At 49.2% G+C, this 23,640-nt stretch overlaps 1 protein-coding gene across 5 annotated transcripts in view; it reads right to left on the bottom strand.

The window, feature by feature from the left end:
• Nos (Nitric oxide synthase) overlaps positions 1–23,640 on the bottom strand; it is a 444,263-nt gene that overhangs the window by 198,050 nt on the left and 222,573 nt on the right. The window contains exon 1 of one of the 5 annotated variants that reach the window (XM_075685665.1): positions 2,907–3,501. The exons of the other annotated variants lie outside the window; for them this stretch is intronic. Within the exon in view, the coding sequence (XP_075541780.1) occupies positions 2,907–3,040 (134 nt within the window). The 5' untranslated portion in view covers positions 3,041–3,501. Of the gene's footprint in view, positions 1–2,906; positions 3,502–23,640 lie in introns of those variants that run through there. 5 annotated transcript variants of the gene reach the window in all.

Below are 23,640 nucleotides of genomic sequence, written 5' to 3' on the forward strand. Positions count from 1 at the left end.
TATCGAATAGCACCGTCGGTGCTCTCGGAATATTGAATGACGGTCCTTGTCACAATGCAATTTCCTTCGATCCTCCGTAGCAAGTAGTCTGCCCCAAGATTAATCCGTTGTATCTACCTTCTCTTGGGGTTGGCTCGATGACTGGCGAAGGTTGAGCGCGCAACAATAATTTCGCAGTAATTGCACTCCATTTGACCGTTTGTTCGAGAAAGTTCGGGTATATTCGCTTCCAGTGGAATCTCCTCGCAGGATATCATCTGATTGTTAGCCTTCAATAGCAAAAAAAAAAAAAAAAACAGCAACGAACACCAAAGAAAGGCGCTATCAATGCCGTCAACAGGTGCTCACGTTTCGTTGAAGACAGGTAGTAGTAGTATTAATAATAATAATAATAATAATAATAATAATAATAAGAAGAAGAAGAAGAAGAAGAAGAAGAAGAAGGAGAAGAAGAAGAAGAAGAAGAAGAAGAAGAAGAAGAAGAAGAAGAAGAAGAAGAAGAAGAATAAGAAGAAAAAGAACAAGAAGAAGAAAGAAAGAAAGAAAGAAAGAAAGAAAGAAAGAAAGAAAGAAAGAAACTGGACACCGGTATTGCGCAATTAGGTCCTGTCGGAGGAATGTCTACGCGGCGGTAACATGGTGGGCGCAGGCGCGCGCGGTATTCACTACGCAGGCAATTTACCAGGTCACGCTATAATCACACCTGAATGCGCATAAAGTATAGGGACAGCGACGTGGATGAATGATTAACTACCCCAGGCGAGTTTCAACACCACACATTCACGAGAAGACAGCCTTTCGGTGAGCTTGGCTCTACAGGGTATACAGAGCTAACACATCATAGCATCCCAACGTTGCGCCGAAGCGGAAAATCCGCCCAGACGGAACGTTCAGCCGTAAATATCTGGCAAGTCCCGCCTGTCGGGGAAAAATTTCAAAAAAATATTTCTCGTCCTCGCTTCACGCGGGCACAAAGCGCGCCGCAGCCACGAAGCAGCATATATAGATGTAACTGCGCTAGCGTCTCGCTGTATACGACACTGTCTTCAATCAAAAGCTCAGTAGCAACCAAGAAAGGAAGACAAAAAAAGAAAAGCAGCGAGAGGTAAGCTAAAGAAACAAAGAAGAAACATGAAAATGAGAACCTCAAGATTTCACGGGTGAAAAACAAAATTAAAAAATCTTAAAAAACCGGAAAGAAAGAAAGTTATATACCTATTACATTTGCATTTCAAGTATATTATAACCATCTAATGGTAAATGTGGATACAATAACCATAGTTCTCATTTAACACGTTTAATAACATTCAGAAAGAATACTTGTGCGACAGAGAAGAACAATTTAGAAGACACCAACGTTAGAAACGAATACAAGCTAAAGTCCCGACAAAGAGCCGACATAACCGAAGGAAACCCCATCCTCCTTTCTCAGCAACTCTTTCCGCTCTCACAACAACAGCGAAGGATGGTCCTGGCCTGAACATAGCGACACGTGGAACAGCCTTCTGTTTAGTCACGAGATAAAGTAAGCGTTGAATATGCTTTCCGCAGAGGATCGCGTCCGACAACATCGTTAGACGATGCATCGGAAAGCTGTACATTCCGATACAGTGGACACTGAGCTCGGGCTTTCTATTAAAATTGCCGAAACGAGTTTAAGGATTGTTTCATTTACTCTGGCTATAGGTGTCACCTTCGCCGACTACTTCCTACATAAAAATGGCCGCGCCGTATAACGTCATAGCGTACTACAGTGAACTGCGACTGAAACGCGATGTCCGGATTGCTTGTGGCTGCCGGTACTCTTTGCGGCAGCGGTGGGCGCGTGGGGGGGGGGGGGGGGGAGGGGGTAGGGAGACGACACCGAGCTGATACATAGTTGTATCGCATGAAAGCCAGACTCTTTTTGATGGATTCTGACTGAATTCGGCCCATCGCTCATGACTCAGCAGAAGCACCATAAGCGCCGGCCGCCCAATGCGGTCCGGGTAGTCCGTTTCCAAGGCTCAGCGCTGTATACCTTTGGTGAACCATTCGAGCACATCGTATGTTTACTGTGAAATTGTCCGGCTTTACGCACAGCAGAGGCGAGAGCTGGGCGTCAGTCTCAGACGTTCAGTTTTCATTCCTCCCTCCCCGTAAGTATGGGTCTATTTACTACAATCTACGTATTTTAATCGTTCATGGCGCCTTAGTCCATTTAACCGCGAGATGGCGTAGCAGTAAGATCCCAACTTTCCGATCTCCTATAGGTTCAGCTGACTTCCCATTCAACACTGTCTACACCATGTAATTGTCACACCGTAGAAAGGCGCCAGACGGCCTCGGCAATAAAGACGGGGGATCGGAAAGTCACTGCTGCCTGATATTGTGGCACGGAACAGTGGGAGAGAAATACGTTTTAGCGACACGCTTTGAACGTCAAATAGCTGGCCGACAATTGTCTTCGATTTACTGCTTGCTCGGCACAAAATTCTAGCCCCCAGTTTCTTATCCGCAAATTCGTCCCTCAACTGTCAGTACAGGCATTCAAGTCCGTTGAAGAACGGTAATCCATTGTAGGGAAAATTTGTCAATAAAGCAAGCTTCGCCTTTTCTTCTTGCCTGGTCTCGCTACGACTGTCGCAGTAAGAAAGGCTCGGAGCACACGGGAAGTGATCCCCAATGCGTCCATAACTTAATTTGCCCCGCTTTCGGGGGTCACAGTCCATCCGCATTCTACGGCTATCGACGATAGTATTTCTCGCCAGGTCTTATCCCACGTAGGGGGACAGGCCTAATAAGCATCCCCTCCTGCTATTGTGGCCGTTACGCCCGGCTAACTCCGGAGTACCTTCGAATTCAAATTACCGGTAATATCGCGATCCCAATTACCGACAGTAGCAGCACGAGAAACTTCCGCTCACCTCTCCTCGGGAGACTCCCTGCCGTCGCCGTTGACGCTGGTGGCCGACAGTAAATCCGTTTTGCTCGACGAGACGACGTCGGCTTTCGTCAGCGTCTCTTCGGCACCGCGCGTGCCCACGTCGGCGGAAGACATTTCGGTATCGCGACAACCGCTTCTCACGGGCACAGTATGTATACAGGTTGCGTTGCCGGATGTGCCAAGGCTACAGTCGCGCTGCCAGCCGCACAGAAACGCGCCGCGCCGGTACACGGACGTTCGTCGGTAGCGGAGACGCGCGCGGGGATTTTCTATATTGCGCGTTTAGTGGCGGCGGGCGCGCGCGTCCTTCTGATGAGAGGCGACTCTCGATCGCTCTCCGCTGCTGCGTGCGAGGTGGTGCACATAGCATTGCATGGTGGAGAGGCCTCCCCCCCCTCTCCCGCGAACCTTCTCCTCCGCTCTCTGTTATCCGGGATCTACGGACGGGCGAGCTAGCAAGCGAGTGGGTCTGTCGGTTGCATTGCCGCCGCCGAGCGTGTCGTCGACGTCGTCTATCACGTACAGCACGTAGGGTGCGACGTATAGCGGGCGTGATGTCACTTCGACGGCGGCGAAGAGAGAATATCGCGGGCGCTCGCCGCTTCGACGTCACCGATGCGTCTCGTACGGAGCCGATTAGGCAGGCTCGCCGCGAACGTGCCGAGCATTGCGACGAGCCGGTGAAAACCACGCCGGGCGCGCTGCAACGAGTTCTGTCGAAAAAGGAGAGGGTGTGGAGGAAGGCTCCGGCAGCGCGGTTCGGTAGCGAGAGGCGAGCGACACTTGCTCCCGTTGTGGCCGTGCGCTGAGACCGGGCTGCCTTGAGAAGGGCCTTGGTCGTTGACCTGCTTTTGAATTCGTTTATTGCTTCACTTTTGCTCCATAACTACTGGGGGCACGTACATTGTGACAGCCCTATAGCTTCGCGGTGGCGTAGTGGCTTTGGTGTTGCGCTGTTAAGCCCGACTTTGCGCGATCGAATCCCGACCGCGGCGACCGCCTTTAGATGGGGACGAAATGCAAAAAAAAAAAACACGCGTGTGCCGCGTTTTGGGTGCACGTTAATGAACCACAGCTCGTCAGAATTAACCCGAAGTCGCCCACTACGGTGCGGCTCATTATCATATCGTGGTTTTGACGTCATTTGCCCTCGGCCCCACTCATTCCCCTGTGCGGCAACCATCCGGGATCACCTCCGATCAATCAACCTGTTTGCTCTCTTCCGTTAGCTGAGGCAGATTAGTGCACCCGTACATTTAGGAAAACCGTTCCCGGATGTTTTTATATGGCGCGTCGGTATGACACGAGGCTTTGTGTTAACGAAACCACTGTCACGGCACACTCGGGCGCATCACCTTTCTATATACACGCAGTAATCAGGATAATGTCGGTGGTGAAGTCAGCGACATCGCCCGTTGAATATATAGAGGATATTAGAGGCCAACCTGGAGGTATGGGTTAAATTGCTGTATTGGAGCTCCTCCTCACGGCTTCAAATGCGGCCGATGGCCACTCCATGGTGACACTATACCATTTCTGCGTTCTTTTGCACCATTAAAAAAGAGCTTGGTGGCTACACGCTTGGTGACTACTTGGTAATTTTCTTGTTTCATAAGAACTAAGTAGACTTATAAAAGCTTCGCCCCGGAGCCTGAACTTTTTCTTCACACAGACACAGAAAAAGAAAGAAAGAAAGAAAGAAAGAAAGAAAGAAAGAAAGAAAGAAAGAAAGAAAGAAAGAAAGAAAGACACAAACAAACAAAGCGCCAGGAAATATGACTAAAGAGAATGTACAAGCTAAGCGGAATAGGCATTTTACGGCAGGCCTCGATATTAAACCTGTGACGTGTCGCTAATATCAGTGGAAATGTCTTTTTTAAAACTGAAGGTATGCATACAAGCGTTAGCCCTACGGTCCTAGCGGCGCCCTTCGGGCGTACATACGCTGCGTTCCGGATGCATCTTGCGAAACGAGGTCACAAGACGTTCGTTTTTTGTCACGTATACGCAACGACAGACCTTTTGGTATATACGCAGTGCGTCATCCACTGCGTCAGATAACGGGGCGAAGTCCGCGAGTGAAAGGACACGCAAGTTTCGCGGAAACATGCGCACAATGCCGCAGCTCCAGTGAAAGCGAGATTGGCTGCATACGAGAGCCGTTTCGACAGTGATCACCGTCGTGATCGATCGCTTCCTGCATTTCGGCGGCACGGAACAACACGCCTTGCGCTTTTTGGTGGCATCCCGAAGCCACAAATGGTTGTGACGTAGAGTGCAGCCGTCCTAATATTTTTTTCCTAACGAAGTTAGTAAATATTCCTTGCTCTACCAAAGGTGTAAACATAAGTGACCTATATTAAAGCCCGGGGGACGAATTCACAAAGCTTTTTGTTCGTAAGTGCTGTTTTTCATTGGATGATCGACTTCGCTAATTATATGTCTTACATCCCTATTGGCTTGCACGAACGCTATTAGAGCGTAAGAAATTTTCGTGAATACGGGCCCAGGTCTGGCCTGCGGCCGACAACACCCTCACTCTCCTGTTTGCAGTTTTGTGGTCATTGTAACGCAAAAAAAAAAAGAAAAAAATGTAAGCCCCTACGATAAACGATGCGAAAACAACCACAGTACTCGATACATATACAGACCGAGAGCAAAATGACGAAGGAGACTGAATAGCAAACGCTTTTCGAGACGGAAACATCACGTCCGTTCATATACGAACCGCACAAGAACGAGCACTTTTCGATGTCCATACTTCGCTGTTTTTTTCTGCGGGCATATATCTCACGGTAGATACTAAGGAGTCGCGACGCAAATGGAAGTTGGGGGAACGAGCGCAGTGAAGGTATACAGGTGCTGGGAATCGGTAAAGACCTTAAGTGAAGCCACTACCAGAGTACGTGGCGATATCTTGAATAAAGCGCTTTATTTCATGCGACGCTGTTCCGCGTAAGCCTGGAACTCGTGGAGGGTTGGATCGTGTGGGTTGCGCGCGAATCATTGCACTAAAGGTTGCCTAAACATTGCAGGCACTGCAAACATTATTTTGCTCCATCACATTCGACTCTCGGGAATGTTGTAAGGCAGCTGCGCTTCTCCCTTCACCCAGCGTAGGGTAGCCAACCAGACTCCTGACTCGTTAACATCACTGCCTTCCTATATTCCCTCTCTCTCTCTCTCTCGCCACCAGTTTAGAGCGAGTGAATTACTCTTAGCGCGAACGTCTATTCTTGTCCAAATTGTACGGCCTATCGATTATTAGAATTCCGGAGCTGCGGGCCCATCTCACCCGACTTGTTGCGGCGTTCTCCGGAATAACGGGTGGTTTTTACTCAGGGTGAAACCTTTGATTGCACGAGTCTATTACGCGCGTTGCGCGATGTCACATAACAGCCCGCTCGTCACCGCGCTTCCCGGAAGACCTGGCAAAGCGCTACGATTAGCCGCAATTAACCGGAAGCGCCCGTGTACGCTGGGACAGAAAAAAAGAAAGAAAAGAAGCAAAAATAAAGAAAGAATCACGTTGCCTGCGCGGCGGCGAGCCAGAGGGGTTTTTTTTTCCGGTGTCGCAAGATTGTCGCACACCCGGCGCAAGCCGCGAATAGTACGCAACCGTTTCAATTGCTCTGCACCGCTTCTGTCTGGCTGCGCGCCGCGGCGTTGAAGCTGCGATCGCACGATCGTTCAATCGACGTAGCAGCGCGTCGTTACTTGACGAGTTTCTTCCCATCGCAGAAAAAAAAAAATTGTATGTTTAGCTATTTGTCTCATATACTGTGTCGAATAGGTGCGGTATATATCCAACAGGTGTGGTATCAGCAAAAAAAAAAAAAAAGCAAGATGCGTTTGTAATTAACTCAAACTGCAAACAATCACGAATTCAGTAGCAGTGATTCCCAACGTTCGTCGGGGTCTGTCGAGTACGACCCGAGTCAGGGATGGTGACATAACCGTGTGCAGGCGTATACGAATACGACAGGTCGAAAAAAAAAAAAAAGCTTCAAACGAGATTTCGCTTCCAGTGCCACCTCGCATGACCTGCACAAGAAATAATTATCGATGCTTAATACGCTCTCACTATAAAGTAAGCAGGACAACGCAAAAATTCCTGCGCAGCTTACGCGTCTGCCCGCGACACATGGCGGCGGGTATGACGTATCCAAGGATACTAAGAAAACTGATATTTCACTCCAAGTCTGCATGGTTAGGCAAAGTACAACTTAGATCGTTTGCGCCGTCCGGAAGGGGTATTTCTTTTGATCTTGCTTTCGTTTTCTGATAGCTTACAGCCCTGTAGAACATATATTTCTCTAATTGCGAGGTTTTACCTGCCAAAATCCCGATCTGATATCGCGTGCGCGTGGTGGACTCCGGATTAACTTTGACCGCCTGGGCTTCTTTTATATACTCATAATGCACCCGGTATACAAGGATTTCGCATTCATCGGAATGTGGCCCCCACGGCCGCGATCGTACCCGCAACCTTGTGCTTTGCGGCACAATTAACTCCTCAGCCTCAGCAACCACGGTGGGTTGCAAGTTGAAGCTGGTGAGAATTAGAGACCGACCTACATGGAGCTATTTCCCCGGCGAAATAGCGGCCGCCGGCGGCCACAACGTCGCTGTTCGCCGCCGATCAAGCCGTTCTTGATATTGCCAGCCGGCGGCCAGCCGCCTGCCGGCAGGGGCAGGGCGGACCATTTTACGGGATATCTCCGCCGTAATCCACTGAGCGACAATAAAGTTTTCTCTCTCTCTCTCTCGTCAGTGGGGGTCACACCGTCGTGTGTGACTCTCGCTCAACCGTCACTAACTTCAGTAGAGGCCCTATTTCTCCCCAAGCTCTTCGCATCCTCTGCCAGGCACCACACTCTAAAGACAGCATGATCTCCCTGACCGGGAATCGTAGCCGACGCATGCGGGCCCTGTCCACTCACACCTCCCCAATCTCAGCGAGCTCACCCACTCCACTGCGCGAGGCCTAGGCAACCGCGCCGGAATCACTGGAGACGAGTTGGACACCCGGGACAATCTGACCATTTATAACGATCTTGTTAGGGCCTTTTACCTCAGTCGCCGAACCTTCCCTCCACCTCACCCCAAGTTCAGCCGGGCGCAGGCTACCACACTGCGTCTGGTAAAAACAAACACGTACCCTTCACCCGCCCGTCTCTACCTTATATTTCCAGACGTTTACACTACCCCCAACTGCCAGTGCTGCGTCATTCACCCAGCTACGCTTCCGCATGTGCTGTGCGAGTGCCCAGTACAGTACACACACATTAACACCACGACCCTCTCGTCGAGGTTGCATGAGGCTCTGCGGAGCTCCGCCCTCGACGACAAAACCTGGGCGACCCAGCACGTCGGTGAGGAAGCGGCCAGGCAAGCCCTCGACGTCCCCTCATGGGAGGCTTAGGCCCGGCCATCATAAAGTGCTAGTTCTACAATAGAGGTTTATTCCCTCCCCCATCTCTCTCCGCCTTCTGCAGTCTGGGTTCGTCTAACGGCCGTTTCACACCTTTTCAAATTTCTTGGAGGGAAAAACAGGGGTACCTCGGTACGCGCGATGTTACAACTCTACAGGGCGCGGTTTCTCGGGTACCTGAGGTACAGCTTACGCGTACTGAGCAATATGTGGAGTGGTAACATCCGCACCATCGAGAGTGCTCAGGCGCAGGCACTCAGGTTCTGTCTTGGATTGCCGCGCTGCACATCAACAGCGGAGACCATTGCGATAGCTCAAGATTACCCAGTCACAAGTAATACGACATTGTAAATGCTCGGAACCCACTTCAGGCACGTTGCCCACGCCCCTTTCCACCACTTTACCGTGCTGCGGGAAGACCGGCCCAGTGCCTCCTTTTGCCAAGAGATATCGGCGTATCGTCACTTCCTCCCTCGAGATTATACACCTGCCGAGAGGCTGCTATCACCTCCTTGGTGTTTGCCCAGGCCACTGCGGCATCATGTGCAACGAAAACGCCGATGAAGCTGATAGGAGGGCGGGCTCACGAAGATACCTGGAAGGAACCCATCACGCGATCAAGAACTGACGAGCAACAAAGCCTCACATACTAGCGCGTGATGCCACACGATCCACATGGAACACGCCAGGTTTCTGACGTACTCGACTGCACCGCCTGGACCCACCCCTCCATCCACGCATTCCATCTGGGCTATCCCGAATCGAGACACTTGTTCGCTGCCGACTGTGGCTTGGAGTGTCTGTCACGAATGCATTTGCTTGACGCATCGGAATGGCTGACAGTGCTGCCTGTGATAGTTCCGGCAGCGAGGAAACAATCAAACATATCCTATGTTCTTGCCCTCGCTACAGCTCCCAGGGACAGTCGCTCGTGACGACGTTGACACGCCTCGATGACCGGCCGCTTTCTGAGCAGACGATCTTGGAGTGCCGGTTGATACGATATTCACATCAGAAAGCCATGAAGGCGCTACGGAGGTTCCTCCGATCAAACGACCTGCTTGAACCACTGTGACACTCCTGTGTTCTTTTGTGTGTGTGTGTGTGTGTGTGTGTGTGTGTGTGTGTGTGTGTGTGTGTGTGTGTGTGTGTGTGTGTGTGTGTGTGTGTGTGTGTTTAAGGCGAAAGCATTAGATTTCTATGTTTCAAGGTCGCGTTGTGAGGTACAGAAAATCGGAGTGCTCGTGCCACTCCTCGCGCGTTCGTCATCGCCTCCTTCCACTTCGCTTCTTCCGCATTGCTGATGCAGCTAATCATGCCAAAGCAAGGCACAGTTAATTAATATGGAGTTAATTAAGGCAGTCGAAGCCACGACCTTTGGTGGGAGTCGAAGCCATGATCTTTGGTGTTGATTAGGGCGAAGTCGATTAATGCACAGTAAATTAAGGTAGATATAATTTGCGCACTCGAACCCAGGACCTTTAGTGGGAGAAAACAAGTAATAAAAATAACAACCCATATAATGAGTATGTTAAGTAATTTAATGGATGTCTCTCGAACGCGCAGGCTTTTACTTCCACCCTCTTTTGCGTGTGCTAAAAAACTATTTTTTTTCTTTTTTGTCCTCTCCCACTCTTTCTAAATGTGTGCACTTTCCTTTCTTCTTTTTTATTTTTTTTGCTTTCTGATATAATATAATATTTCTGTCACCCCTTACCCCTTCCCAAGAGCAGGGTAGCAAACTGCATACCTATCTTCCTATTAACATCCACGCGTTTCTCATCTCTTTTATCATTTTCTCTTTTTGATGAAAAAGAGTTAAAATTGTCAAATAATATGAAACCTAAATAATAAGTCGTTCCATATAGCGCCCCTGAACAATAAATCGTTTGCCCGTAAAAGCAAAATTGTCTTTTTCTTTTGTTTTCATTTTACTGTGTAATGAACCACGGCACTTCTAGCCCACTGAAATCATGGCAGCGGCGGTGGCTTAGCGGCGGCTGCTTGCTTCTCGTTGCATGTGTGTGCAGCTCAACAAAGGCACGCCGCCGTGTCACCGCTGACTGCCGAACGTTTGTCAGGAAAATTCGCTCCGTATGGGTTGACCTTAACGCTGTGTGCATATCTGCCAGCAAAGTGTATCGAGCACATACTTCGCTTTTTACTCCTCGTCGTTCTGTGCTGGAAATTGACACGCCCCGTGATGAGCAGCTGGGGCTTAAGCTACGCTACGCAGATTAGCAGGTCTGGAGCGTTTAATCCCGAAAGCGCGCGCGGATTACCAGGGAAAGCAAGCGCTTCCCGAGAGAAGGACGGCCCCCTCTCCTTACTCCGCTTTCGCATGTGAGATGACGGGACAGGCAAGAAGCTGCGAACATCTCTGGACACTTTCCTCGGAAAAAAAAGTTTGTCGAGGGAGGCAATGCGAATAGGTCATGCTTCGTTAGCTTACGAGATGGACTCGAGATAAGCCGCAGCAGAAACCTTGCGAGACGATCAGATAACGTTGCGAATGCGTTTCAAAAGAAAACTAAACGTCGACGTAGAGTAAGTAAACAACCGGCGTTCTCACGTTGGTCGCAGCGTTCCCTCCTCTGGGCTCTTTTGACCTTGAAAGTAACTTCGTCGGAAGGAAGGCTAACGACGCGTTGCGATGGAATGTATCGATATGTGCAATTATATTGCACCATGCTGCTACAGAACCATAATAGAGTGGGATCATTTCGAAAATATAGAAACAACCTTTTTTCCTCGCGTCCGCAACTGCACAGTACGCATTGGCGGACACTCTGTTCCTTATCGTGGTAGTTAACTGCAAACAAAACAACGCAAGACAGGGTAATGTGCCATTTTCTTTTTTTTTTTTTTTACATAGAACTTGAAAGCCACGCGAATGAAGCCATTTCGTGCAGTGCATTCTAGGACAATACAGCAAAATACGCTTACAGCGTAACTGTGTTAAGTTATAGCACCTCCTCGTGTCTCTTTCTTGCGCAGTCTTCGTTACGGAACACAATTGCCAGAATGTTCGTCCATCTACCTGGTTGTAAAGTTGCTGGCAAGAACAGTGAAGGCTACAGCTCTGATGTGTTCTTCGTGTATTACCGTTGTACGGCAGCACGCTGCAATTCAACCGTGGGTGACGTGGACATCGGATGATGAAAGTTAGCACGGGAGCAGTGTCTTTTCGACAAAGTGAGCAAGAGTATAGTATAGTGCCACGTACAGTAAGCTCGCATGGAAATGGTACTAGGCTTGTCGACAAACTGGAGATCTTGAAGGGAGCGCCACTATGCAATACGGATGTGGACATAGTAAACTATGGTTATCTTGTCACCAAGGATAGGGCAGAACAGGAAACAAGTTTCGGAACCAAGGCCCTTAAAACACGCCTTGGCTACAGCAGCGAAGACCAGGGCATCATTTTCGGTTGCGTACTGAACGTGCCGTTAACACCGGTGGCTCTTTCCAGCGTAGAAAGTAGCTTCGTTTTATTACGAGAGTACCCTCGTAGGGATCAACGAACTATCACTAAGGTCCGGCTTCCATGAGTGTCTCATGGGTTGGGTCACTGCTATTTGCCCACAAAGCAAGGAGACGTGAACATATGGCTGCCTATTGTTGCAGCGGCATAGATACCGTTGAGCAGAGACAGTCGCGATCCTGCCATTCCCGCTCCCGTGAGGACAGCACACGAATGAATGCCCCGCCGGTAAGGAACGTTGCATGAGAAAGCGGCCACGCAGGAACGCTGGCACACGAACAAACCAATGAGGATCACACACACACACACACAAACACACACACACACACACACACACACACACACACACACACACACACACACACACACACACACACACACACACACACACACACACACACACACACACACACACACACACACACACACACACACACACACACACACACACACACACACACGCACACACGCACGCACGCACACACGCACACACAAACACACACACACACACACACACACACACACACACACACACACACACACACACACACACACACACACACACACACACACACACACACACACAAGTGAGCCAGCGGCAGCTTATGGCTTGCTTTGTCCGCCGGTGGCTCCTTGTTTCCCCGCATGTGACTTTGTTGCCAGTAGTGGGAATTACCGCAGCTGACGAATATGGGACAAAAGGGATGAGCCGGAGAGGAATTTGAAACATGGGAGATTGTATTATACGCCCGCAGGCTCGAGAAGACACTGGTGGTGGTGAAGTATATACATAGTTTGTTACAAAAAGGAAAGGGGTGCAGGGAGAGAAAGCGGCGACAAAAAAAAAAAATAAACAGGGATTGATGCTGCATAAAGATATATACACAACCATGAGTCGTTTTTGGGCGGGCAATAATAGAGAAGTTTTGGAAAACAATAAATACGGTACGAAACATATATAGCTATTATTACGTGGACGCCGTCGCTAAATATAGCGAAAAAGTGCGCCGAACGAAAACGGTGCAACTTTGAGCACACAAACCCTCTAGTAACACCTTGACCGGTAAATGAACACCCTTCTTATTTTTCTCCGATTCACAGCAGAGTTTAGCCTAAAGGAACTCGAAAAAACACCGGAATCGTTCTATCCAGGCGACAAGCATGCAACACTATACAGCTTTTAGCTGAAATCCACACCGCTCTTCCGTGAGCACCGGCGCTGGCCTGTAAATGGTCGAATACCGGTTTCTACGTGCTTGTTATGCGAGCGTTTCTATCAGTCTCTGCCACCGCCAGTTTCATGGAGTTACGCAACAAAAGAAGCCCCGCCCACGGCTCTGGATGGTCAACACACTCTTGAAGCTTGATTCCAATTCGCCTATCCGTTTCGAGGAGCGTTACGAAATCGTCGCATCTGTCGAGAACTCGGTTTGTTTCGCCTTCTACTAGTTCCGCCACGAAGATGGTCCACGGGTGAATAACGACAAATGACAGAGACGGAAGAGAAGGAAGCGTCAACAAAATGAGACATCTTGGCGGGTGTTTCTTTCACGCTTAATGAAGTTTGAAGTGCCGCTACACGTATACGCGCACTGCGCATATAGGCCAGCTTGTCGCGAATTCGCGGAAATCGACGCTCAGGAGCCACTGATGGATGTACGTAACCGAAGTCAATTACTCAATCCTCTCGCTGAATAGGTATACTTTGATCGTTAAAGTGGAAGGTATTACAGGAAGCACACAAGTTGCGAAAGCACCAGAATCCCCGACATCGTGTCGGGTACCGAGGCACCGCGAGAAAGCTTTAATAAAATTCAGAATTTCACGAGAAACTGCGATGAAAGCCTCGTCAGAACATTCAGCGTAAGTATGTAGAAATGAGTGAAAAAAAAAACACAAAGAAGTCAGACGCACTCCCGACCTTGCGGCGCTGTGTACTACTCAAAGAAGTGATCATTTCAGTGAAGAGAAATCAAGAAGTGATCACTTCAGTAAGAAATCACAGAAGTTATTTCACCATTTTGTTTTCATTGTAACGGTCAACGAAGAGGTCACCCCATGTGGCTGCGAGAATGACAGACAGAGCGATAAAATCAGATCGAAAGGTAGTAAGGTCGACCATTACGCTGTATCCAGTCTGCTACGAAGGAAACGAATACGGAAAGATAAGACAACGTCTGAAAAGAGACATAGCAAGAGAACACGATCACGAGACGCGCAGGGCATAAGTGCCAATATCCACAAACAACGTCGGAATATATCTCTCAAGAAAAAGAAAATGAAAAAAAATTTTTTCTTACGACTCAGCCGAAACTAAAGCCATAATAATTCTTTCAGATGACGAATTACTTCTTCTTGTTTTGTTTCGAGGGATAATTTGATGGTTAGTTTATGCTTTGCTCTTTTCTAGGTAAAAATGGTTTCAGGCGTCATTTCTCGCCAGAACCAATAGGTTCCACTAAAAGCGCAAAAGCCGGCCTGGCGTCCCCTTCACAGAAAACAAGAAAAACAAAAACAAAAGCACATGCTGAATTCGCGTGACGCTGCACGGCGCGAACAGCTAGCGCGCAGTCGAAAGGTTACGGCAGGTCATCCATCGATTTGCACAACGCAGGCAACAATGGCAAATTACACAAAGAGAACGACTTATGCGAAACTCGACTGTATAACAGAGGCCGCCGCGTTGCCGACAGGCCAAGCGATCTTTCGGCGCAATCTATAATGGAATCTACAGCGTGTGCTGGAGGCATGCGTCCAGAACGCTAGTTGGAGAGGAGGAGCCATCGAGGGATGTTGCGGCGAAGCAGGGAACTGTGGGAAAGACAGGCGACTTTCCTCCCTCGTGCCCGCGCCTCCCTCATCTTCACTGCCCGTAGTCTCGGAGTCCCTTATAGCCTTCCCTCTGTTGGCTGCCCGGCAGCTGTTTACTGGGGCATAAAGCGCGGCCCCATCTGCAGCCCAATGTGTGCATTCTATTCTCGTTAGGCCTACACGGCACGGCACACCACGAAACTGCTCGCAGTCCGCTCACACCGACGGCGCTAGCGCGCGCGCCGACCTTATCAGGCGCGCCATAGGAAGGGGGGACGGAGCGAGCGTTCCGTTGGGTGCTGGCGTAAGTCCGCCTCGCCCACTTTCCTCCTCCCTTGTTGATGGCAACAAGGAAGAAGACGACGACACCGAAGAACACAGCGAGAAAAGGCGAGCGAAAGACAGAAACACGACGGGTGGTCCCAGCAAGCCACAGGCTGTTCTGCCAGTGTTCGGCAGTGGCTGCTGCAATCTAGCCCAAAAAGAGGGAATACTCAGCCGCGACCTATAAAAAGCGACGACAAACAAGCTCGCACGCACTCAGGCGGGCACATCCTTCGCACACACACACGCATGCACACACAGGCGCGCATGCAGGCGACACACAAACACATCTCTTTCTTTCACCGGACTAGATGGCACCAGAGGAAGAAGGGTCTCTACATCGACACTAGAGAGAACACCGATGGGGCGCTGATAGCGATGCCCCGCTCACTCTGTTTCTCCAGTATTAGTCTCGTTGTTCCCAAACTCTCGTGAGAGCCGTGCTCGAGTCGATCGACATGTCAGCGGGTGCTGTTAGGGTTGTAGTATATATGCGGAGCGCGGCTTCCCAGGTGTGGCGCGGTCCGAGTGAGTGCATCCGTACTACGTCTGCTTCTTTCGCTAGCTCCGCTACACACAAAGGAGGCCTGCTTTCCGGACTCCGGCTTCGCGTGAAAGCAGCTAGCGTCCTTTCCGAAGAAGAGAAGCCGCGCGGCTACAGCCGTAAACTACCGTGGGAACATACCACACAGTAAAGAGCTCACGAAGACGGAAGCACCAGTGAAACTCCGAAGCATCTTTTTGCAGAGGGGTAAATTAATCGTGCAGTGCATACGCGCGTGACCGTTAGAGGTGCTGTAGGAATGGTATTATCCAAATGTTACCGCAGCACGGGAAGCTGTGGTTGCTAGCGTCCTTTAAGCTGACCCATCACTGCGTGGCTCCGCAAATATGCGGCGACCGCATTTGGATGGCTCCGATATGGAAAAGAAAAGAAAACGATCGTGCACGTATATTTAAGTGCACTTTAAGGAGGCCCCATGTTGTCAAAATTAAATTGTAGCCACCTGCCCCCCCCCCCCCCCCCCCGCCTTCGTTCCCTCCTATCCTCCCCCCTGCGCGACGTCCCTCACAAGCAGCTGTAAGCTCTTGGAGACGTTACCTCCCTGGTTAACCTGCCTACCTTTCCTCTTTCCTCTGTTTCCGTCTTTTGGAGACGTTAAACCGCGCAATTTTTTTATCAGCACCACTAATACGTTTATCACAACTAAGTGAGACGAAAACGATCTTTATGCGGTTTACTATTCGATTTTAGTTTGGATCTCTTCCTTTGGTCTTCGTTATCTGTAGACTTCACGCCATCCCAGCGACCTTTCTCATTCCTGTACAAGCTGCTGCCAGGAGACGAAGCTTCATAATTGCGGATGCTTCTTTCATCATAACAGATGCCCCGCCCAAGTCTTCGAATTACAGCTAGCAGTTTTCTTGATGCAAGTGCCCGATGGGTTCCCGAGAAATTGTGCTCTAGTCTCTTTGGAACGAACAATCCACGATTGTTTCCAGGAAGAAATGGTCGATCGCTAAATGCTCGCACTTCCGGGAACGCAGGCAGCGTAACAACCGATAACGCGGCGTGTTCTCAATTACGTTGCGTTTGTTTCAAGCTGGCACCTTTCAGCCCTATAGCCCTTCCTATGGCCAGCCACGAAAGAGATGATTCCAGAGCTTAGTCCTTTTCAGAGGGAAGGCTGCGAAAGACCGTCTTCGCTTTCAGCCATTACGGAACCTGCAGTTACCGCACAATGCATGGTCACCCAGCACCGGTACACTTCCTTTCTGAAGCTCCTCCCTCTGGCTTTGTTCGGCGCGCGCCTCTAATGGCGCATTAAAGAAAGCCAATAAAAGAGGAACGTGTGGACGAGCATTGAGACGCCGTAGCGGCGTATCGAAACGGCAGCGACCGTCACGCAACCAGTATCGCGCAGCACGGCTTACACAGCCGCGCGAAACACCGCGATCGAGCCCGCAACATGGCGCGCGAATCGCTCACTCCATGACGTCACGCTAGACGAGGATATTGCCTCAGCCGGAGCTGCGTTTAGGAAAGCCTTAACCTCCCGACGAACGAACTCCTCGGGCGCACTCGTTTTCAGCAAACGGAGAACATTCTTGCGTCACAAAGTGCTCCCTCTTTGAGACGCTCGTATACTTAACAGGCTCACCAACGTTTTCTTCTTTTTTTTTTTCTTTTGTTTGGGGGGAGGGGTGGGGTGGTGGGGGAAGGAGAGAAGTTGTTCGTCGCTTCTTTAGGATGGCTGTTTCCTAACACAGCCTGAAACCGGCTCCCTTCAGTTTCACAATCTCTGCATTTCGGTGTCCCCTATTAAGCCTCGTTATAGACTTCCTTTTCCGTCCAATTTTACAGCTTCAAGCGTTGCCAGCACTAACCAACGCGACACATACTCGCTAATAACTTTCTGTGGCTACGAAGGAAATGCTGTGGCGGCAAAGCGCGCAGGAGTAAGAGTGCTTCTGAAAGAAGTCCCACAGTTTCATCCACAGTAGTTCAGGTCGGATAACCGTATACATAACTACTCCACATATAACAGCAAAGTAGGCCGAAATACCCCCACTGAGGGTTAAAGTTACTTCTTTCTTTTTTCTTCCCGGTTTGGGCAAATGCGAAGCTGTCGCACCTGGAATCTACATGCTCCAAGAAACCGAAAGCGCTGTCAAACTCTGCCAGACTACTTGGCGCAGTCACACACTGGCAAAAAGCTCCGTGCCGCTACCTTTCCTTTTATGGCTACAGAAACTTTTGGGGTTAGTTTAGTAAAGTAAGACCACCAGAGAAAGAAACAAACCAAATCGTCGCAGTTCCTTAATTAGATTCTTTAACATAAAGTGCCGTCAACTGAAAGCGTTGGAGACATCGCTTCTGCTACCAGCATCGAAATAATCAGCATGCGCACTACCTACCACAACCCATTATTCAATGAGGAAGGATTTCAGACGTTATTGGAGTAAATTTCTGAGGTAAAATCAGGCTTCTCTTTTGCACACTTTACTGTAACTAACTTTCTAACTTTCTTTTCTAAGTAAGTTTCTAACTTTCTTTATATAAGGGATTACTGTCTTTCCGCTCACTGCTACATGCCCGCAGAGTACAAAAAAAGAAAGAAAGATACTACATGACAAGCGCTCTCCCAAACGTTTCTCGTACAAACGAACATAGCCTCTAGCAGGGTGTGCTGACGCTTAAAAGGCAACGGGGCAGTGACGCAGGCGTTGGCTGTGCGATTTACGCCACTTTATCTTTCTTTTTTGAATGTTAAACATCTTTCCGTCTCCCCTTGCATATTCCCCAGTGCAGGGTAGCAAACTGGATATCTATATTCCGGTTAACCTCCCTGCCTTTCTCATCTCTCTCTCTCTCTCTCTCTCGGTGGTTCATGAGAGCGATAAGCAGGCGCAGCGGCAGCACACGCGGCTAAATGATATATGTTCGCTTGTACGCGGAGCGTTTGGGAAAGCTGAAATCACGGCGCGCAAGCGGACATGTCACGTGACATATATTTTTTGTATTTCGCGGGCATCTGGAGTAAGCGGAAAAACACTAATGCCTAGTAGAAATAAAGTCAGAAACTATCTCATCGGACGTTTTGCAAAGCGCTCTACAACTTTCTAATTGAAATGTTTTCACTAACTTCGTTGCCTCCGAAGTTGGTTAATTAATCTTGACTATTTATGCAATTAAGTCGACTACAAAAGATAGTGTGACTTACTCCATACAATAGTCAGAAACAGGCATTTGGTCTCGTCGTCTTAGAGTAGATCGGCTTATTTTTGAAATTCTAGCTAAAGTTAGCTAGGACACTTTGTGTGCGTGAGTATATATATATATATATATATATATACATGCATAACGAAAGCATGTGCTTGTGAATTGCACATGCTGACGAGCAGGTTGTACGCAAATGACATTCCGTCACTCACTAAGGAGTCCTCAATGCATGAAGGTTACGTGTCTTTTGATCGAAGCAACAATGGGACTTCTTTCTGCGCGTAAGAAGAAATAGCTCTTTCAGTGTGACATCTGCAGCTGCTGCGTTGGTTAGTCAGACAATTTGTCGTAAACATCTAAAATCCCCTCCATTCACTACGACGTCGTGCGGTGTGTATGAACATCATCCATTCAAGTTACACTGCCGAGACATCGACGCGCACTCTTTACTTAGGTATAAAATCAAAACAACAATACACTGGCTAAACTGCGGTGTGCAGAAGAGCAGCGTTGACGCCAGACGCCTGAGAATGAATCGAGCATCCGGTGCAGAGGTGCAGTCGTGCATTAATGGACCCCGCTCGAGAGGATGGTCGCCAATATTATCGTATACCGCCTTCCTTGCTTTCTTTGTTTCGCTTTGTTTTTGCGGAGTCACCATCATGGGTGCTTTCGAATCTGTACCGGGCGCCAGGCTTCTGTTTCGATTGCGCTTCGTGCTATAATGGTGCGCGGAAGCTTGCTCGGAAAACAACTGCAACGAACGATGCATGGATTTCCACGCTTTGAGACAGTAAGAAGCGACACAAAGGAAGTGTTGGAGGGAGGGGGGAGTGTGATGCCTGCGTGGTGCAACGAACATTCGAGAACGTGCAGCTCAGTGAGACAACGGCTCGGAAAAGAAAGGAAGCGGAAGCGGAAATAGCGCACTCACCCGTCATGCAACGCGCGAACGTCGAAGGAAGGAAAGCGAGTGTCTCCGTTGCCCACGAAAACTGCCCCGAAGAGACACGAAGCGCGAGTAGCGAGCGACGAAAGAACGAGAGCGACTACTCGTCGGAGCAAGCGGTGGAGCTTGAAGTTGGGATAAAAAGCCAAATGTTACATCTATACAGTATAGAAAGCCTAAGGAAGTATGCTAAGCTAAGCTAAAGCGGTCCATAGAGTGCGCTTCAATTAGAGCTATTGGACGACGTTTACGCCTAACGGAGGGGCTTGCCATTGCGTAAGGTAAAGCACGGTCAAATGACTGTGTTGTCCCCAAAAATAAACCCCACGCGTGGCAAAGCGAGTGAATGGACAACATTCATCATTCAGTTTCGCTTGTTCAAACTCAAACCCTTTTGGCTACACCAAACTCAGACGCCTCGCTTGCCTCTACAGGAGCCTAGCCTCCGGTTTACGAAGAACTCAACGCACTCGCTCGCTTGTGTGCGAATGCGCAGACGAAAAAAAAAAAAGCAATGACTGTTGCACCGAGTTCCAATTCTCGTAGCAGCACCTTTCCACGACGTCACACATGCTTATGTGCTTCTTTGTATCCTCTGTGTTTGAGGCGCTTGTTGCCTCTTATGACGCAGCCGTTGACATACAGTCTCGACTCCAGTTCGTACATAGTGGACGAAAATAGGACGCAGAAGTCGATTTAGAAGTTAACGTCCCGCACCTTCGTCCCACTGGCGTCCAGTTTCATTATCAGAATGAGCGCCCTGTCGTCATGTTCTGTGTTCGTGTGGAACAACGGGACGAACTTGTGATAGCCTGAGCAAGGCGGACGCTCGAAAGCGCGATAAAATGACTCTTTTGTCCCCAAAAATAAGCAACACGCGTGGCAAAGCGAGTGAATGGAGAACATTTATCATTCAGTCTCGCGTGTTCAGACTCAAAGCCTTTCGGCTGCACCAAACTCAGATGCCTCGCTTGCCTCTACAGAAGCCTAGACTCCGCTTTTCGCCGAACTAAACGCACTCACTTACTTGTTGAAGCAGGTTTCTCTAGAACTCCGCATGTTTCTTTCTCATTCAATTTTCCCCGCTGCCACCGGAGCACCAAGGAAAAAATAAACGGGTTAAGTCTCCTTCAGAGCGATCAAAAAATCGAGTTCTCTTCAGGCGAAGCCAGACTATAAACTCTAGAAAGTCTGCGGGGAAGCTAAGCAACAGGTCTCTTTGTATTCGGCCACTTTTCTTGCGTGCGTATTCCCTTTGTTTCTCGCCATTTTTCGTCCAGGAGCAACAGTGCTACAGCTACAAAAGCACACATCTTTTCCTCTTCCGTGACGAAAATTGCGACCGCGCGCGACTTTAGGTGCTTTGGCGTTCGTCGATTATTTCGATCGCTAAAATATTCGAGCCACCCGGGCTCTCCCTCCTTTCGGCGCTCTTTTTCGCTATGAGAACGACTTCCTGATAAATGGATTCGCTCGAGACGTTACCATATCAAGACGCCCGGCCCAACTAGCTGGACCCGACACTCTTTTCGCCTTCAAGTGGCCCGCCAGGTTCCCTGAATCGCAACAACCCTGAGTTGCGCCGCGCCATTTCCACGCCGCTCCATTCCTCACCGAAGTCGCCGCGCCTTCACCGGAGCTCTTTATTGGGAAAGCCGGGGCCCGGAAACCGAGCACGCCACGGGAGAGAGTCTTTCTTTGTTTGTTTTTTTCTCGTGGTGCGCGCGAGTAAAGTTTGAGAGGCGCGAGTTGCGAGCGTGAACAGTAATAAAGGAAGTGTTCGTTGGTGAAAACGAAGAGGCAACGACAAACTCCAAGTCGCGATTGAAGTGCCTGTGCTCGTGCGTGGGTTAGTGTCTAACTTGCTTTTGCGTTTGTGTATGTATTCCCTGCGGCCCAAGCTCGTCTCAGCTGCGCGGCGTCCATCGGTCACTCGATTTGGGTGTTTAGAGAGCACATATAAGTGAAAGGGCGAACCTTGCTTTTCGCTTGCGCCGCTTGGGAAACACACGCTGGCGCTAGAGGGAGTGGGAAGAAAAGAGAGAGAAAGAAAGAGGCCCAGACAGATTTCACTCCAACATACATTTCTCACTCCCGTAACGTTTGCTTACTTATCCCTCCGGTTCAGTCCCTCAAGGGCTGCTCGAACTTACTTTCTCGCTTCGCCCGTATCGCAAGGAGTCGCCGCGTATGTTGACTCCCAGACCAGTCGGTCGCGTCGGGCATCGCGGGAAAGGCAGTATCATTTATCCGACAGTATAACGTCGTAATCGCTGGGGATAAAAATTATGTGAAGCTGTTATTACAAGTACACATTTATACTGCATCCTGCCTAATGCGTGTATGTCATGTCCTATGTCAAGCAAAAAAAAAAAAAAGACAGAGAAAAGAAAAACAAAAAAGATGGAAGAGTGGGATCAATGGAGAACGCCAGCTAGGCCAGGCTCGATCGCTTCGGCCACTGTCACTAAGTAGAGCAGAGTGAACCAACATTGGACTACAAGTGCAGAACGCCTGGGCTAATAATAGATATGTAGGACAAGTAGCCGAACTGGGAGTTTATTGCTCTCCTAACATGTTTTTATGTGTTCCATGACTTCAGCCACTTTGAGTCGTGTTGGATGGCTGGTGAGCTGATTCATTGTTCCTTGCGTAACGGCGAGACACACACACACACAAAAATGAGCTGCCAAATTGCGGGTCGTTAAATGACATAACGGCTGGCGTGTTCCAGCCAGCAGCAGAAAGGTGCCGGTGCAGCTACACTTCTAGAACGATCTCCTGATATCTTTGCAGCTGTCAGCTTTCCAAAATTTTGCTTTTACTGCAATTAACGGGTCACCCTTTTCCAGTTAATTTATTATTATCAATATTGGAATGCTAGTAGACACACTCCTGTGGTCTCTGAGAACCTTACCAAGCATTCTTCGTCATCGGCAACCAACACCTTTTACAGACGGTCGTCCGTATAGTTAAAGATTAGGGAAGTAAATTTCTTTAGAATAACCCTGCAATGAACACGTTCCGATGTAGGTGTTATCTTGGCAATGAATAATCATGTACTTTTGCAAAGCCACTGCCAACGCCACTGAAGATAACAGCACTGGCAACTCATAATAAAGCGACGATGGCGAGGGATCGCTTCCTTGGAGAACTGGGTTCGTCTTTGCGCGAAGAGTGGGCACAATTGACATTAACTTGTGGCTCAGTAACTTGCCGAGTGACAAAGGAGTGAACATCGGATAAAACAATTTGTTTTTGCCTCTCTTGTAAACTTGCATACCGCGCGGCATATGCCTATCGCCTCAGGGAGTGTGTGTGTATTTCCCTGGGTATGTACCCATGTCACTGGGTCTCTGGCTATGTGCCCATCCTTGGCCAGTACCGCAGAAAGGATGCGCAGCTGTGACACAAGCGGCATGAAGCCTTAAATGACATTTTGACATGTGTCATACATCTACGCGCATACACCGCTCATCGACAACTTTTCCCTCGACGACCGTCGTACATCACCTGCATCCTTGTCACGCTTAGGGCTAACAGCTGCCGGTGACAAGGTTGTGTTTGCGTCACTCACAACTTATACTATACCTCGCTCACTTTCTTTTGATTTCTTTTGTTTTTGTGGGTATATTTACCTATGGATAATATGGTTCGAGCGAGTGACCACATTTACATTTCTCAAATCTAAGGTCCGTGCTGTTATATTCGGCTTCGCGATAGGGATGAATCGTCCCTCGGTGGTATTAACTGCGCCGCACCGGTTGGTAGGGCGGTTGTGCTCAGCGCGCCCAGTGTGATTCCCTAATGCTCTCTTCCTTACCAATTTCCCCTTTCTCTACTTCCTCAACGTTTGAGCCCCGGTTCTGCCCGTTCCTATCGACCTCGGCTTCTCCGCATATCAAACACGCGAACTGTGCAGGAGTTCTCGCTGTGGCTCGCATCATTACGCAATCTGAGGCACCGGTGCCCGATGACTATTAACGGC

Source organism: Dermacentor variabilis, chromosome 3 (assembly GCF_050947875.1).
Source record: "Dermacentor variabilis isolate Ectoservices chromosome 3, ASM5094787v1, whole genome shotgun sequence".
NCBI lineage: Eukaryota > Metazoa > Arthropoda > Arachnida > Ixodida > Ixodidae > Dermacentor > Dermacentor variabilis.